The sequence below is a fragment of the Coregonus clupeaformis genome, chromosome 34 (assembly GCF_020615455.1).
Source record: "Coregonus clupeaformis isolate EN_2021a chromosome 34, ASM2061545v1, whole genome shotgun sequence".
NCBI lineage: Eukaryota > Metazoa > Chordata > Actinopteri > Salmoniformes > Salmonidae > Coregonus > Coregonus clupeaformis.
The window spans coordinates 29,937,649-29,955,438 of NC_059225.1; the positions used below are offsets into that span (position 1 = coordinate 29,937,649).

At 43.4% G+C, this 17,790-nt stretch overlaps 1 protein-coding gene across 5 annotated transcripts in view; it reads right to left on the minus strand.

Annotated features, from left to right (window-relative positions):
• LOC121549997 (RNA-binding protein 33) overlaps nucleotides 1–17,790 on the minus strand; it is a 41,877-nt gene that overhangs the window by 12,537 nt on the left and 11,550 nt on the right. For 2 of the 5 annotated variants that reach the window (XM_041862041.2, XM_041862045.2), the window contains exons 4-12: nucleotides 17,666–17,736; nucleotides 16,407–16,671; nucleotides 12,999–13,115; nucleotides 12,376–12,556; nucleotides 11,772–11,989; nucleotides 8,811–9,162; nucleotides 7,636–7,697; nucleotides 2,780–2,915; nucleotides 437–840 (exon numbers count right to left, since the gene is read on the minus strand). In XM_041862041.2, the coding sequence (XP_041717975.1) occupies nucleotides 437–840; nucleotides 2,780–2,915; nucleotides 7,636–7,697; nucleotides 8,811–9,162; nucleotides 11,772–11,989; nucleotides 12,376–12,556; nucleotides 12,999–13,115; nucleotides 16,407–16,671; nucleotides 17,666–17,736 (1,806 nt within the window). The remainder of the gene's footprint in view (nucleotides 1–436; nucleotides 841–2,779; nucleotides 2,916–7,635; nucleotides 7,698–8,810; nucleotides 9,163–11,771; nucleotides 11,990–12,375; nucleotides 12,557–12,998; nucleotides 13,116–16,406; nucleotides 16,672–17,665; nucleotides 17,737–17,790) is intronic. The other 3 variants (XM_041862042.2, XM_041862043.2, XM_041862044.2) reach the window with 3 other exon arrangements.

The window sequence follows — 17,790 nt, forward strand, 5'->3', positions numbered from 1 at the left end:
GAACAATGAGGCCTACACTAGAGGGCACTCTTGTCTGTGCCTCACCATTCATACTGCATGGGAAGGAGGTCTCTGAGAAATATTAGCTGTTTTAATGACATTTTCACTAACGTGGAATATTCAACAAGCGTTTCCAATATTTTTATAATCGAGTAAAAACTGTGCAAATTTAGAATAAGGACGGACAATATTTCACATTTGACATGTATCCCAACAGGTACTGTATAATCACTGATTGTGAAGAAGCTTGGAAAAAGCCATAGTTTACAATACAAACTGAACTGATTTCCATCCACGCCGAGTTAATACTTAACAAATAGACAACACATACCCATTTGTGGACCAATACTTGAATCATGAATCATTCCACCCGCCTCATTCACAGGCAGAGCGCAGGCCACCACCACACACGTTAACCGGTAGAAGATTCACTTACTCTCATCCGTACCTGCATCCCAAACTGGTGCTGCTGCAGTGGGAAGGACCCGGGGGGCACCTGCTGCTGCTGAAAGCCGGGCTGAATGTGGCCAATGAAGGGCCTGGTGTTGGGGGGTCCGCCGAGCCCCGTCAGGCTGGACATGCCCTGGTGGCCCTGGGGGTGGCCCTGGGGAGGCAGGTTGGGTCTGGGGGGCTCTCTCTGGAACATCCCTGGCTGGCCCCCTGGACCCTGGCCTGGCTGGTTGAACCCTCCTAGGCCCGGCTGGTTGAACCCTCCTAGGCCTGGCTGGTTGAAGGCCATGTGGCCCTGGCTGGGGATCTGATGGTTGTTACTGTTTATGAGCAAGCCGGGGTTCTGGTGATCGAACATGTGCTGCTGTTGCCCAGGGAACCGCCCTGGGTCTATAGAACAGGAGGGGAAGTAGGGGGGGAGGAGAAAGCCACAACAGAGACGTCAAGTTGTTTGCTGCGTCGCCGCATTTCCCACTCACTTTTAATACATCAGACAGTGACTGCCTCGAGTCTTGGCTGTATGGACTAAGGCTGGGGGAAGCACCATACATAGGCCTACATCTCTATCAACAGAAAATAACACCACACCAATATTTGATGGTATTTAATTCCACATAAGTAGTGATTAGGAAATTAGTGATATGAATGTATATTAGGAGCCCCGACTCATTCCAATGCATGTAGGTGCACATACATACATACAGTGCCTTCAGAAATGTTGTTGATTTTTGAAACTGGCCTACACACAATACCCCATAATGTCAAAGTGGAATTATGATTTTTGGGATTTTTAAAAATGAATTAAAAATGAAAAGCTGAAGTGTCTTGAGTCAATAAGTATTCAACGCCTTTGTTATGGCAAGCCTAAATACGTTCAGGAGTACAAATGTGCTTAACAAGTCACATAATAAGTTGCATAGACTCACTCTGTGTGCAATAATAGTGTTTAACATGTTTTTTGAATGACTACCTCATCTCTGTACCCCACACATATAATTATCTGTAAGGTCCCTCAGTCGAGCAGTGAATTTCAAACACAGATTCAACCACAAAGACCAGAGAGGTTTTCCAATGCCTCACAAAGAAGGGCACCTATTGGTAGATGGGTAAATGGAAAGCAGACATTGAATATCCCTTTGAGCATGGGGAGATAAAGGTGTCCTTCCTACCTCAGGTGCCGGAGAGGAAGGAAACCGCTAAGGGATTTCACCATGAGGCCAATGGTGACTTTAAAACAGTTAGAGAGTTTGATGGCTGTGATAGGAGAAAACTGAGGATGGATCAATATTGTAGTTACTCCACAATACTAACCTAATTGACAGAGTGAAAAGAAGGAAGCCTGTACAGAATAAAAATATTCGAAAACTTGCATCCTGTTTGCAACAAGGCACTAAAGTAATACGGCAAAGCAATTAACTTTTTTTCCTGAATACAAAGTGTTATGTTTGGGGCAAATCCAATAAAACACATTACGGAGTACCACTCTCCATATTTTCAAGCATAGTGATGGCTGCATCATGTCATGGGTATGCTTGTAATCGTTAAGGACTGGGGAGTTATTCAGGATAAAAAAGAAACGGAATGGAGCTAAGCACAGGCAAAATCCTAGAGGAAAACCTGATTCAGTCTGCTTTCCACCAGACACTGGGAGATTAATTCACATTTCAGCATAACCTAAAACACCAAAACCTAAAACACCAAAAGGCCAAATCTACACTGGAGTTGCTTACCAAGAGCACAGTGCATGTTCCTGACTTAAATCTGCTTGGAAATCTATGGCAAGACCTGAAAATGGTTGTCTAGCAAGGATCAACAACCAATTTGACAGAGCTTGAAGAATGTTACACAATCCAGGTGTGGAAAGCTCTTAGAGACTTAGCCAGAAAGACCCACATCTGTAATCGCTGCCAAAGGTGACTCTAACATGTATTGACACAGGGGGTTGAATACTTATCTATCTAATCAAGATATATAGTATTAGTGTTTTATTTTTCATGAACTTTAACATAGTATTTTGTGTAGATCGTTGACGAAAAATGACAATGAAATTCATTAATTAATTTAGTTAATGGAACTCTGCAATTATGCTCGCAGCGTACCCTGAAGGTATACTGCTAGGGGTTAATGCCCAGAAGGGTTAGCTATGCTAAGAGAGACGATTTAACCCCTTAAAGGCAGGGAAGGACGCGTGGGTGGGTGAGGAGGGCTGTGTCCCAAATGGCACCCTGTTACCTATATAGTGCACTATTTATGACCAGAGGGCCCTGGTCAAAAGTAGTGCACTATATAGGGAAAATGGTGCTATTTGGGATGCAAGCTGTGGTCTTACCCCCAATGAAGAAGGGCTCTCTGTCCTGGGGGGCAGGGGGAGGCTGGTTCCTCCAGGGCTCCATGTAATGGGGGGGCCTCTGGGGCGGCTGGCCAAAATTACCAGGCATGTGCTCCTGCTGGAAGTCCCCCGATCCCTGTGAGGGGGGAGAGGTGCATACACACACACTCATACATTTCATTCCACATTGGGAACCACTGTAATCACAAACTAATTAAAACTAACGAAAAAGGTGCATTTCGGGTTATATTATTATACTACAAATTGAATGGCTAGGATCATTCTCATTAGGCACAATGTTGACCTGGGTAAAATGTACCAATGTTTACACCATTTTGAGAGGAAATACCATTGAGAATAAGTGAGAGTAAACCTCTAATTCACTAGTGTTATTGGCATCCTAGCAACATGACAAAAAAATCTGCCATCTTGGCCAGGAAAACGTTAACTCGAGAAACAGTAAAAACCACACCACAGTGCTGCGTCTAGTCTACCGTCAAGGAAAAGCAGCAGATAACGATCCCATAATCCCTCCTCGGAATAAGATCCCCCCCCCATAACCTGAATCTCCTTTATTCTCTTAAACATCAGTCTCTGTTGAAAAATTAACCTTCAACTCAACACGTTGCACTTCCACAAATGGGGTTCTTAGACCTCCCTCCTCCTCGCCCCTTTGTAAATTATTTAAGATGCTATCTAGGCTTAATCCACCTTGATTCGCCGGTAGACTGACGGCATTTTGAGCGGGATAGAGCGGTGTTTCGAATGCTGGAAGGGAGAGAGAGTCGCCAAAGTTGCTTAACAGAAAGTTAATCAACGAGGCTTAACAAAGCAGAGGAGGAGAGGGAGCGGATCATATTGTTAGTTTGGACATTATCGCTCTGTTCCAAAGGTCAGTCCGGTTTGCACAATGGAGGCTCGGTTGTCTACATAATACCTCTGGAAATTTGTATGAATTTGATAACGCGGCTCATCCACTCTGAGTGCTAATCCTTGATAAACAGGCTGAGAGGTGCTCAATGTGTAACTGATTCTGCAGATATCCCTCTCGGAAAGAGAGAGTGCTTGCTAAGACAAACGTCATACAATGGACCGGACCATATGTCAAACCATTCAATGAGAAATGGAAATGAAGAGGATTAGAAGGGGCATTTGTTTTGGTCGGTCCTTCTTTGGACATAGTGTCTTGTACAAATGTCACATTGTTGCCACTATTGATGGAGGGATTTCATATTTCTAAGGACAATGGTACGGTTGACCAATGAGACTAAAAGATATGTTAGATAAGTACCTCCGCCATCGGACAGAAAATTAGCCTGATGTGACTTCAATGTCACCTTTTAATGTTATCTTTGTAGCTTGGACAATATGAAACCTAGGCTACTTTTATATTTTCAATATCTAACCTGATGATATTACAACATATTCATATTTGGAACAAATGGCAAAATATATTATATTTTCACCACCAGGCCCTTGATATGCTAGATGCAAGAAATGTCCATTTGGCCCGAATTACAAACCTAAAATTGTATTCTTGACTAGCAGTTTCTATCGTCATAGCCCCCTAATTAGCTCTTAATTTCATAATAATTATCCAAATGTTTTATAGAATGATTTTACATATGGGGGAGGGGGGCATCACCCCTCCCCTTCTTGAACAATTAAGTCTGATGGTATGATAATGTATGATAATCATCCGTAATCTGGTGCCCAGTGGTAAATGGATGTTGCTGGGTGTTTTGTCACCTGCATTTCAAATCGTGACCCTGGCAACAGCAGCCTAAACGTGAGTGACAGCTGGGGAATCCAACACTATGCTAGGCATCAGCTCAGCCTCGCTCTCTCTCTCTCTCCCTCCAACTCTGATAATAGTGAAAAACAGCTCTGCTACACACACTGGAGCACTCTCTCTGCTATCAATGTCCACCGCAATCACAGACTGGAAAGGAGATGAGGAAGATTGAATAAAATGTAGGCATTTTCCAAATAACAGACTCTAAATGCGAGACCCTGGCTCATTTGTTGACAAGGTTTGTAAGTATCCCTTTCGCCAAATGCAATTGGAGGCAGCCATTTTTCAATGGCTGATTTGCATAAATCCATATAAAACGCTCTTCCCGAGAAGGTGTCAATCAGCACCAGCGCCACCTGATGCCTGGTCATCATTAGCTTGGCACCCTGTTCTCTACATCAGTGGTTCTCAAACATCTCCTCGGGGACACACAGACGTTTCACAATTTTGTTGTAGCCCTGAACTAGCTTGCCTGATTCACCAAATCAGAGGCTTGATGATTAGTTGATGAGTTGAATCAGGTGTGTTAGCGGTGTAATAGATCAAATACATGGAACGGCTGGGGGTACCCGAGGAGAGGTTTGAGAACCACTGCCCTACATAGTGCACTACTTTTGACCAGAGCCATATGGGAATAGGGTGCCATTTGGAACACATCCTAGGGCTGGGCGATATGGCCTAAAAATCATACCTTATGGGCGAGTCACTATATATCTCAATAAAAAAAAAAAAAAAAAAAAAAAAAGATATATATATATATATATATGGGTTGTTGTACAATTAAAGGACAAATACACTGCATTTCAAACAGACAGCAATAATCTAACGAATTCAGAGCTTGTGAAGTTATACCTAGACTAAATATAAGCCTTCCACAACCACTAATAATGTAATTATTTTATGAAAACAGTTTAACTTTCAAGTCTGTCTGTGAAAATGCAATTTTTTCTTACAAATGTAACTAGAACCATGCATAATGCACACACACTAATAATGACTAATTTCTTGCAGCAGGCATTAGGCTATAGAAAATTAACACAGGTCTCAACAATCTCGCAAACTGTGCTAGTGATTAGCCAGCTAATCTTTATATTTCAAGTTTAGCCAACTTGGATCTATTTGCTAGCTAACAAGGTTGAACAGTTGAATTGTTATGAACACACTCTTCTGTCTGTCTCCAACTGTTTGAAAAGGATGTTAGCCTGTCCACTTTGTTCAGATGCTGAAATCAAGTGGCCTATCTTATTTCTCAGAATGACAAAGAGTTGCCAATTCCTTATTTGATTGTGTTTTATGCTTATTGCACATTTACAAAACAGAATAGACAGCTAGTATAACAGTCTTTGGCTAAAATATTGCTAACGTACCAATTCCGCGCTCGACAAACTGAGCACTCTGAGCACTCATTTTCCAGAATCAATGTTCACTGATACTCCCGTTTTAGTAGTGTCTGTTCTGCACGCAATTTGAGTAGTTGAGACATAAAAAGGGTATCGTTTGAAAAGTGAACTTCTCTATTACAGTAAAATAACGTCTCAATGTGTTTTGGTGTCCATATTACCGATTCTTTTGGACCAAACCTCAAATGCAAATAGCGGGTTGAAACCGCTTGTCAGAGAGGAAGATGTGATCTGTCAACTTTGTTGGCGTGAGAGGCAGGGGGAGGGGCTTGGTGTGTGTGTAAACCACATCAAGCGGCAGGTAGCTTAGTGGTTAAGAGCGTTGTGCCAGTAACCGAAAGGTCGCTGGTTCTAATCCCCGAGCCGACTAGGTGAAAAATCTGCCCTTGAGCAAGGCACTTAACCCTAATTGCTCCTGTAAGTCGCTCTGGATAAGAGCGTCTGCTAAATGACTAAAATGTAATAAAATCTGTCCAAAATAAGCCCAATGTGTTTCTATGGTCTTATTTTTGGACCTAAGCTTGTTGCCTGCCTTCCTGCCTTTGGGACAACGACTCCCATTGTTAGGGCGGAGACATGAGCATCTCGTCATTATATACAGATCTGAGGTGTAAATGGGGAAGGTCCACACAGCACAGAGGAGCGAAGGAGAGGAGACCCAAAATACAACATAAACGCTTATTAAAAACGCAAAATAACAAAACCTTCTTGCGATACAGGCATTTAGAATATCGCGCAAAAACATACATTCAAATTAATTCGATATATAGCCCAGCACTAACGCAACCTGAGTAACTTGAGGCACAGTTGGCTGCCTGGCCAATCCACTTCCCCGCCAGTGCTGTAATCACTTTAAAGGCATTCCTTTCCTGTCATCTCTGTAATGGGTTCAATGTTACTCTGGTTGCGTTTAGATAGGCAGCCCAATTCCGATTTTTTTCCATTAATTGGTATTTTGACCAATCACATCAGATCTTTTCACATCAGATCTTTTTCAGAGCTGATCTGATTGGTCAAAAGACCAATTAGTGAAAAAAATATCAGATTTGGGGTGCCTGTCTAAACGCAGCCTCAGAGGTTCTTCAATGATTCCTTTTCTTTGACTACCTGAATATCTATTTATCCCTTAGTATTAAACCAAAATTATGTTTTTGGGTTGTTTTTCTAATTCAAAACAGCCTTCTAAAGGTCTGTTCTGCTTTGTGCCACAAACTTGCCCTAAGAAAGTGGTATTTTCACTGGCGGTAGTAGGCTGTATCCTGGACTGTGTCCCAAATGGTACCCTATTCCCATAGAACTCAAAATTAGTGCACTATGTAGGGAATAGGGTGCCATTTGGGACGGACCCCTGATTTCAGGATTCCATTGTGATGCCAACCGCATAGTCTGAGCCCCAGCACATCCAGAGAGTGCTAACTAATCTAAGCTTCCGCCACCCCAGCCCTCCAAGAAGGCCAGCCACTGCCTAAAGCCCCTATCAACCATTTCCAGTTGTGCAGACAGACTCGGTATGAGTGTTTACAGATTTGCTCTAACAGTATTTGGACCAGAGCGGGCATCTAATTGCCATAATGATATTTCCCTCACAAAGAGGCCCGCCGCTAACCGTGTGATGGGGGCGAGGTGAGAGAGGGAGTGTGAGTGGAGCAGCTGCTACTCACAGGGAACCTCTGAGGACTCGGAGCAGATCTGGGCTGGCTCTGGGCAGGAGGCATCAAGGGCACTGCAATGAGAGAGAGAGAAGGGGGGGGGGGGTAAGAGCGAGAGAGAATGATGTAGATGGGGCAGGGGGGCAGAGAGGGGTTAAGAGAGAAATGAGAAGAGGAAGAGAGAGAGCGCAGGGGTGGGGAGAAGGAGGGATAGTCTATTGGACACCTCTGTGTGTGCTAAAGGCTGTTACACAGGCATGCGTCTTACATTTCACTTCCGAGATGGGCTCACATTTGTACACAGCTGGACAGAGGCAAAAGGGAATGAATGGATGAACATAGTGAAAGCATGCGGTTGAAGTTGTCTAATGGACCACGGGCTAAGGAGGATGGGTATATTTGGATCTGAAAGAGGCCATTTCATCATACAGTATGAGGCTTTTTGACTTCAGTAAATACTCCATGCATCTTCAATTCATAATCAGTTTGAGTTGCAACTGGTAATGGCAATTTATTTTCGACAGAAATTGAAAAGGACAATTTGTTGCAAATATGGGTTAAGGAACATATGCCAACCTCTGGAAAACACTCCTGTTATCCTATCCACCCCCCTCCCCTCAAAACACATACGCCGTCTCTCTATCTCTGTCACACACACCCCTAGTTATGACTGGAGGCAATCCCTGATCTTTCACTATCACTTCCCTCTCTGGAGCAAACCATGGCCCCCGCCCCCCAACACACACATAGACCCACACACACATTTCAGTCTGGACAGACAGAGAAGATAAACCGATCTCGAGGAATGGAGAAGAAAGGACAAGTAAATAACCCTATTACTGTCTGAAAGCCCTATTCACTTGTCATTCAACCCAAACAACAACATGACATTCTAATCCAGACACTTTTCAAAGCAGTGCACGGATAACTGCCAACCATACGGCATCGTATGCCTTTGCTTAGTGGTAAATATTCAAAAGATTCAACTTAATGAAAAAGGACCCAGTGGGCCACTCGAATGACACCCTATTCCCTAAATAAAGCACTACTTTTGACCTGGGCCCAAAGGGAATAGGGTGCCATTTATGACAACATCAAAAGTAGTGCACTATATAGGGAATAGGGTGCTATTTGGGATGCACCCCAAACCCTGCAAAGATGCGGAGCAGCCCGAAGTGCAGACCTACCTTGTGCAGGGGAGGACGCTGGGCCCCTGAAATGGGGGTTGATGTGGATGTTCTTGGGCTGCTGCTGCTGCTGTTGGTGGGGGTGGTTGTGTGAAGGAGGGGGACTCATCATACGGGGCGGCGGGTCCATCTGTGGCCTGACTGGTGCCCTGTGTGAGGAGGGCGAGCCACGGTGGGCCGTGTGCTGGGGGGTGAGGGCTTGCAGGGGCTGCTGGTGCTGCTGGGCCAGCGAGCCCCCACTGTGCTCCTGGAAAAGAGGCCCTCGGGGGCCACCGGGGCCGCCCTGGTGATGGGCCTGCTGATGAGGATGATGAGTTTGGTGGTGAGGGGGAGGCATTCTGGAGGGAGACTGCTAATTGGAAGAGAGAGAGAGAGAGAGAGAGAGAGAGAGAGAGAGAGAGAGAGAGAGGGAGAAAGAGGGAAGACCAATACAACAAGTCAGATATGTCGAGTGTTGAAGGCTATATACACTGAGTACACAAAACATTAGGAACACCTGCTCTTTCCATGACATAGACTGACCAGGTGAATCCAGGTGAAAGCTATCATCCCTTATTGATGTCACTTGTTAAATCCACTTCAATCAGTGTAGATGAAGGGGAGGAGACAGGTTAAAGAAGGATTTTTAAGCCTTGAGACAATTGAGACATTTGTGTACGTGTGCCATTCAGAGGGTGAATATTTAAGTGCCTTTGAACGGGGTATGGTAGCAGGCTGCTGGGTTTTTCACTCTCAACAATTTCCCGTGTGTATCAAGAATGGTCCACCACCCAAAGGACATCCAGCCAACTTGACACAACTGTGGAAAGCATTGAAGTCAACATGGGCCAGCATCCCTGTGGAACGCATTCGACACCTTGTAGAGTCCATGCCCCGACGCATTGAGGCTGTTTTGAGGGCAAAAGGGGGGGGCGCAACTCATTATTAAGAAGGTGTTCCTAATGTTTCGTATACTCAGCTCAGTAAATGAGTTCAATAAACAAATCACTGGTCCCTCACATAGGCCTATACGTTAAGCTTTAGCTCCTATTGAATTACCCGTTGACCAATGTATCAATTCTAAACCAAGTTAAGATATTGTCACCCCTCCAGTCATTCCTCACACCGTACATCACCACTAAGACGAATGCATAAATGTATCCTGTTAGGCTTTTAGTGATATATAGCTGCATTAAGACTGGTCCCACTTTTCATTCATAGCACAATTCACTAGACCTGAGAAATGGAATAATTGCGATCCAGTTGAGCGTTCCCATACCTCTTAAAGAAGCATAGCCCCTTATTATTCAGGCTGTTTAAAATGATTTTCCTTTATCATATAGTGAACGGAGTGGCTGCGGATGTGACTTTTGTCAGAAGATTTTTGGTCCAGACTAAAGATGCTGACGCTTTGGGCATGTGCTTATGCTCTACTTTACAGGCTCCTCTGGCGAATGGTGCTCGTTTAATAAAGTCAGATCAAAGCTGAATCAATGTCTGCAAGATCACATATTGATAGTATTCTATATAACATAACCGAATATAATAGCATAGTATTACGTTACTCTAAAGGCGTCCGTATACATCGGTTCGGTTTGCTCCTAGCCAAACTCGGCTAGGCGACGCAAACGTCTGTGCTCCCATACTCCATAAAGACATTCACTTGAAAAAAGTGGCAATATTACTGTTGTTTGTCCCTCTTAAGCCACCGTAACAACATAGCCAGTAACACTTCCTCAAAATAGTCCGAATTAATCTAAGATAAATCAAGAAATCTGTAATTAATTTTGATGTTTTTTGCAGAGGAGGTCTTAGTCGCGCAATTTTTCATCTAGCTAAGATGTTCGGTGCAGTTCTTCTCAAGTGAAAAAACGTGTATGAAAACTAGTAGTGGACTGCAGACAGTAGGGCCTAGCTGCTGCTGTGCTCTCTCATCTCTCTCGTTGAATGACAGCAAACACTTCATTGAAGAATCCTGTCCATAGTTCCCACCCCTACTTTTGACCAATCACCGACGAATGGGCGTAGATTTCATCTACCGAACTTAGACTTGCCTCAAGAAACAAATGTGTGCGAGAACAGCCAAAAACATTACCGCTGAACACCAAAACGAACAAAAAACGTCACAAAATATGCGCAAACTGTTTCAACTGGGAACACCACTGCATTTTTCACTCATGTGAACAAAACTCAAAAGCGCACGCCACTAGGCAAAATACACAAGCAGGCTATGCTGCAGTTTGTTAACACCTTCTGCTCTAATATTCTCTCAATGTACATCATTCAAAACAACACTGTGGGCTACTTCGAAACACTGTATAACTCAAGAAAATCTAAACGCCTATCCCCGTGAAACTGATTGAGATCAAATGGTTGGTATGCCGATGCTGCATGGGCGTCTCACTGGTAAAACTTTAAGAATTATCATTCACGATTGACAGTGAGAAATGTTAAGGGAAGGAGACCACAAAAATGTGTGTATAAAGTAGAGGTAAAGAAACATGGGCAGAAGCTTCGGGATATTTAGTCCGGAGAAAACAATTCTGGGAAAAGTATTATCTGCAGACATGGCCTATCCAGAAATGACTTCAAATGGATGAACAACTTAAATGAACGGATTATATGCTTCAAAATATGTCTAATAAAAGGCCACGAGAAACTAAATCCTATGCAAAGAAGAAAATTAATTTCATATAATTCTGTCTAAATGGACTACCGCCAACGTTTTTGGTATAATCCATATATCAACATTGATAAGGGGAGAAGAGAAGCCGAATGTTCACGCGCAAGTGATCACGGTTCCAATAGGCCATGGAGAGAACGGCATATTTGCGAACAATCACAAGTGGCTGTGCCTTATTAGTTTTACAGGTAAACATTAGGGCCGGGACGATACCAGTATCACAATATCTTTTCCTTGGCAAAAATTAAAACATGAAGCAAACCTTTTGCATTGTGTCTGATTATTTTGTTAAGATTTACCTGCATGCCCATATGTAGTGGCATCATTGGGAGCCGCTGGTCATTCATTCGTCCTCTTCCTCCACCAAAGTCTCCCATCCCGAATCCGGGGAATCCCCCTCTTCCTCCTCGTCCTCTGAATCCTCCTCTTCCTCCTCGGCCCCCAAAGCGGCCCTGCTTCCTCTGGCGCTCCTTCTCCTCAAACTCCATCAGGTCTGCTTTGGCCTCTTCAGAGAGCTCTGGTGGGCAAAACACATCATCAAGAAGTGACCATTACAACATTCAGGGGTAGTTTCCCGGACACAGATTAAGTCTAGTCCTAGAATCTCCATTGAGCATGCTTTTTATTCTAGGATTAGGCTTAAATCTGTGTCCGGGAAACCAGCCCTCAAATACAGCCCATTTAGGAGGACTTGCTCAATATGGATTTGTTGAGCATTTTCTTTTGATCAATGTTGTGTAAATACATTTTGGAGTTAAACTTGAAATGCTCTTCAGCCATAACCAAGGCTACCAAAGACAGCACAAACATGTTACATATTACAGTTTACAAATACGAAGCAAAAAAAAATGTAGACATTTGAATTAGTTTCCTAACTGAGTGCAAGGTTGTAAATAAATGTACCTAATGTTTCAGGAATGTTTCTTCTTTTGTTTGCTGCATCTGCCAGCCGCACAATGCCAGACGTGACGTCTTTGCGCTCAGTTTTGAATCGCAACCGGCCAGACTCTCCATCCTCATCTTCCTCTTCATCCTCATCTTCCTCCTCCTTCACTTCTTCCTCTGGCTCTGGTTCATTTTCAGCCTTTGGAAATACAGGGATCATCTTAGTCATCAATTATGAACAACCCATCAGATATATGGATAGTGTTCATCTTTTAGGCCTATAAACTGCAACCACTTCACAAAAAAGATGCAGGCCTTCAGTATGGTTTAAACCATTAGAATTAGCTACACATACATAATTGATCATTTGCAACTTTTTTAGCTAGGCAACTCCAAAATCAAATCACCACACAGCGAGCGTTAGTCAGCATAGCAGCCATTGACTCAATGCAAAGCATCAGACAGAGATGGGCTCTGACTATTATTGGCCAGTGGCTGCGTCCCAAATGGCATCTTATTCCCTATATAGTGCATTACTTTTGACCTGAACCTCTAAGTAGTTCATTATATAGGAATATATAGGGAATAGGGTGCTGTTTGGGATACAGCCAGTGAGTGAGGGAGACCTGTTCTGCTCACACCTCCTCTGTGTCTGCAAGCTGAGAGTCTTCCTCCTCTTCGTCCCCCTCTGGTGCTTCCTGTTTCTCTGCCTGCTCCTGCTGTTCTCCATCTCTGTAGCTTGTTGAGTAATCATCTACCTACAACAACGTGGAGAGATTCAGAATCAATATTCTAAATACTAGTCAGTCATCAACATACAGTACCTTCAGAAAGCAGTCATACCCCTTGACTTATTCCACAGCCTTAATATCAAAATGGATTCAATCTTTTTTCTCTCTCACCCATCTACACACAATACCTCATACACATATTTTTTGGATATTTTAGCTAATTTATTGAAAATTAAATACAAAAATATATCCTTTACATAAGTATTCACATCGGAGTGAATGGAGCACGGAGGCGATTACAGCTTTGAGTCAGTCGTCTTGGGTATGTCTGTATAAGGCTTTGCACATCTGGATTTGGGGATTTTCTCCCGTTCTTCCTTGCAGATTTTCTCAAGCGCTGTTAAGTTAAATGGGGAGTGGCGGTGAACAGCAATCTTCAAGTCTTTCCACAGATCTTCAATGGGATTCAAGTCTGGGCTTTGGCTGGTCCACTCAAGGACTTTCACATTCTTGTTCTGAAGCCATTCCAGCGTTGCTTTGGCTGTATGCTTGGGGTCATTGTCCTGTTGGAACGTAAATCTTCGCCCCAGTCTAAGGTCGTTTGCACTCTGAAGCAGGTTCACATCAAGGATTTGCCTGTATTTGGCTCCAATCATTCACTCTATCCTTGCCAGTCTCCCAGTCCCTGCCGCTGAAAAGCATTCCCATAGCATGATGCTGCCAGCACCAGGCATTACGGAAGGGATGGTGTTATATGGGTGATGAGCTGTGCCTGGTTTTCTCCAGACATAGCGCTCTGCATTAAGGCCAAAGAGTTACATTTTTGTCTCATCAGACCACAAAATATTTTGCCGTATGATCTCAGTCTTTCAAGTGCCTTTTTCAAAACTCCAGGCATGCGGTCATGTGCCTTTTTCTCAGGAGTGGCTTCCGTCTGGCCACTCTCCCATAAATCCCAGATTGCTGAAGTGCTGTCGAGACTGTTGTCCTTCTGGCGGGTTCTCCCATCTCAGCCAAGGAACTCTGTATGTCTGTCAGAGTGGTCATTGGGTTCTTGGTCATCTCCCTGACCAAGGCCCTTCTTGCCCGGTTGATCAGTTTGGTCGGATGGCCAGCTCTGGGCAGTTCCATATCGTTTTAATTTCCCAATGATGGAGACCACTGTGCTCTTGTAAACTTTCAACACTCTAAAAATAGTTTTCTACACTTCCCCAGATATATGCCTCATCACAAGAGATCTATGGACAGCTCCTTGGACTTCGTGGTATAGCTTCTGTTCTGACATTCGCTGTCAACTGTGGGATCTTATATAGTGTGTTTCTTTCTGAATCATGTCCAAACAATGGTATTGACCATACTTGGACTCCAATCAAGTTGTAGTGACATTTTAAGGATGATTAAAGGAAATTGGATGCACTTGAGCTCAATTTGGAGTATCATATCAAAGGGGTGTGAATACTTATGTAAATAGATATTTCTGTATTCTATTTTCAATACATAAAAATAAATCTCAACATTTCTAAAAACATGTTTTCACTTTGTCATTATAGGGTTGTGTGTAGATGGGTGAGAGAAAAACAATATTGAATACATTTTGAATTCAGGCTGTAACACAACAAAATGTGGAATAAGTCAAGGGGTATGAATACTTTCTGAAGGCACTGTAGATTAAGTACATTCCTTCTTTCTACCACCCTTGTATTGCCTCATGTTTACTTTTACTATCAATATTAGGAGGATAGTATTACACTGGCCTGAGATTACAGCCTTTGTGGGTTTAGGCTAACTAAATCCCCATGGAAATGATGTCTAAAGGAATAACGGTAGAGCCAAAAATACTGCCGTGTTTCCTTTTAATGAAAATATTAACCGCGAGCATAAAGGGGAAAACATTGAAATGTTATGAAGGGGGGTTGGCAGGGAGGGGGGTGGGGTTTAGAAAGGGGGAGCCTCTTTTGAATTACCATAACAGTGGGAGCAGGCTTCATTACTATTCCTGACGGCATTTGAAATTCAATGAGATGTAAATGTTTGACATGATATACAGAAATGCGGGGGGGGGGGATAAAACACACTCTCCGGATCAGTGATGGTGAAAATATCATAGAGCTAGCTACTGACTACTGTACAAATCGCTGCTTTATTGGCCCACTTTATAAGTTCCTGACTCAATGCCGGGCAGGACCATCACACAAAAACACACACAGGGAGATGATAATAAAAAAGACATTTAGGCCTTCCATCTTTGATATACCATGTGGTCACAACTCGTGTAGTTACACTTATTTCAAAGCATATTTCCAATGAGAAGCCACTAGCTGCTTCATAACCGTCAAATGAGGTCAGTGTGTAGGTCGCAGGCCAGTGTTTGGTGTTCTGCACCATTAACCTGCCAACCCAACACATAATATTGCAGACAAATACCCTTGGCAGCAGAAGGATAGACGGACTGAGTGCCCCGAGGGGACAGAAAGGGCTTAATCCTTTAAACTGTTCCAGATATTACCTCTGAATACCACTGCAAACAGCAGTGTTTAAACCCAGGCAGTCGAGTGACCTTGTAAACATAGTTATTACACACAAAAACACAAATGTGCACTACGCACTCACTGGGGTTTTTCAAAGTAAGCATGAAGTAAAACCGTGCAACCCTACTAAGAAGGTCAAAGGCTTTATTTTCAGTGTGGAAAAAAAAGTAATACGTCTTTGTCAGACAGGTGTCAAGCGCCATCACACCTTGGTAAATCAGACATCACGCATGAATCTAGTCTTATCTTTTCCCCTCTTGGCTTCGAGGTTTGGGAAATAAATAACAGGGGAAATCGCATCAATCATTTCAGGACTGTATGGGGTGTCGGGGTGTCCTTAGGAAGGTCAATAATCTTTTCACCTATGTGAGACTTTATCAGATGGAGTCGAGAGCCCGAGATAAAAGCCCCTCGCGTTAACCTCCGCCGATTGGCAGCGCGTCTTCCTCGCACAAAGCGGCTCTTTAGCCGGACAAAGATACAGGGCCCAAGGTCACAATGGCACCGGGCGTCACAGCAGACAGACACCAGAGCATTACCTACCTACCGCCAAACAAGCTGTCAACACCAACTTTGTCAGCGAAAGGAGAAATCAACTGGCGGAGAGTGATAATGAATCTAATCCCCCCCACCCCTTCAACCCCTACCCAACACACATCCCCTTTAGCGCCCCCTGAATAGATTTGATATGTGCCCCCTGAAACCCGAGACAGGGAAATCAACGTTATCTTTTCAAGATACAATGGAGTAAGACAGAAGGAGGGGAGATGGGGGGGGAGCGAGGACTCACTTGAAATTCATCGTCTAGAGGCTCATTGATTTGAATGTCTAACACTTCGTCCTGGTAAATCCCGTCGCCCTCGGCCTGTTCTCCTGAGTATTCCATTTGGCCGTCTGGCATCTCCATGTCATTGGGCTGGCTGTACTCGTCCACGTACTCTCCCCCGTCCTGCTGGTAGCCCCCCTCTACATCTCCTAGGTCGACTGTGTAGTCTATGGGGTTCGCCTGCTGGTCAAATTCGCCTAGAGTAGCATTGAGGCTAACTCCCTGGCTGCTGAAAGGCAAAAACACACAATTACATAAGGTGTTCACTCACTGCTGTACAATGTAGAGAAAAACGGGGCAGTTCAAGAGGGTGCTACGAAATGAATGTCAAAACATAGTTTTCTTTGCCATATGTCATTATAAATGACATAGAATGAATCATTAGATTGTTCTCTACAATATTCTGCAGAGAACAATATAGGTTGTTCTCTACAGGGTTGACGAACGTTCATTTGATAAGAACGTTAATTTGCTGTGACCGTTGCTAGTTTAGACTGCGCCACTCTTGGTTGTATCTCCTCCAAATTTGGTGTTGTGAGGTGGTACCATTTGGAGGTGTTTCCGCTGATTGGACCAATCCAAAATCAACTTGATACCTTCGTCATTTTCACCTCCTGATCTTTGGCTTTCATTGCCTATATTGGCGATCAATCTACGTTGAGAGGGGTCGTTTCTATGGCGTTTTAAAGGGAAAGATTCAGAAATACACAATGAAAACAGGAACAGATTGTCTTCGCGGATGGTGGATATTGAAATTCAGTCTGTCAGCTTTGTAAATAAATATATATTTAGTCCCTATTTCGTTTTATGTTTCCACTCACGAACCTGCAGCCACTAGTTAGCTTGTCAGTTGACGTTCGAAGTTAGCGCCGTTCTGCCGCGGAGCAGTGCCACAGTGTTCTACTGAGTTGTGACCACTTTTTGATCATGCCTGTGATGACATTCCTTTCACTCTAAACATGCTAAATTCTCAGAGTACATCGTCATTAACTTTTGAACCATATATGGTAGAGACATGAGGGTTGGACTATTGTTTCTGACAGAATTTTCTATTAAACTGACATATTTGTATAAACCTTGAATTAATTAATCATTTTATGGGTGAACACCCTAAATTATAAACTAAGGAGACTGTAGCTCAAAAATGTTCATGTCAAGTGTCTATAGACTAAGTATGGAAATGCAATCAGCGCGATCAGACCACGTAGATACAATGAACTTACAAGTTTTGACCTTCTTCATCACTTTGCAGAAGGTCATCGTTCAATTCCTCATCTGACGCTTCTGAGGGATTCTAAAATCAAGAAAAACAACCCAGAACAGATCAGTATGTTCTATCTCATGTTAT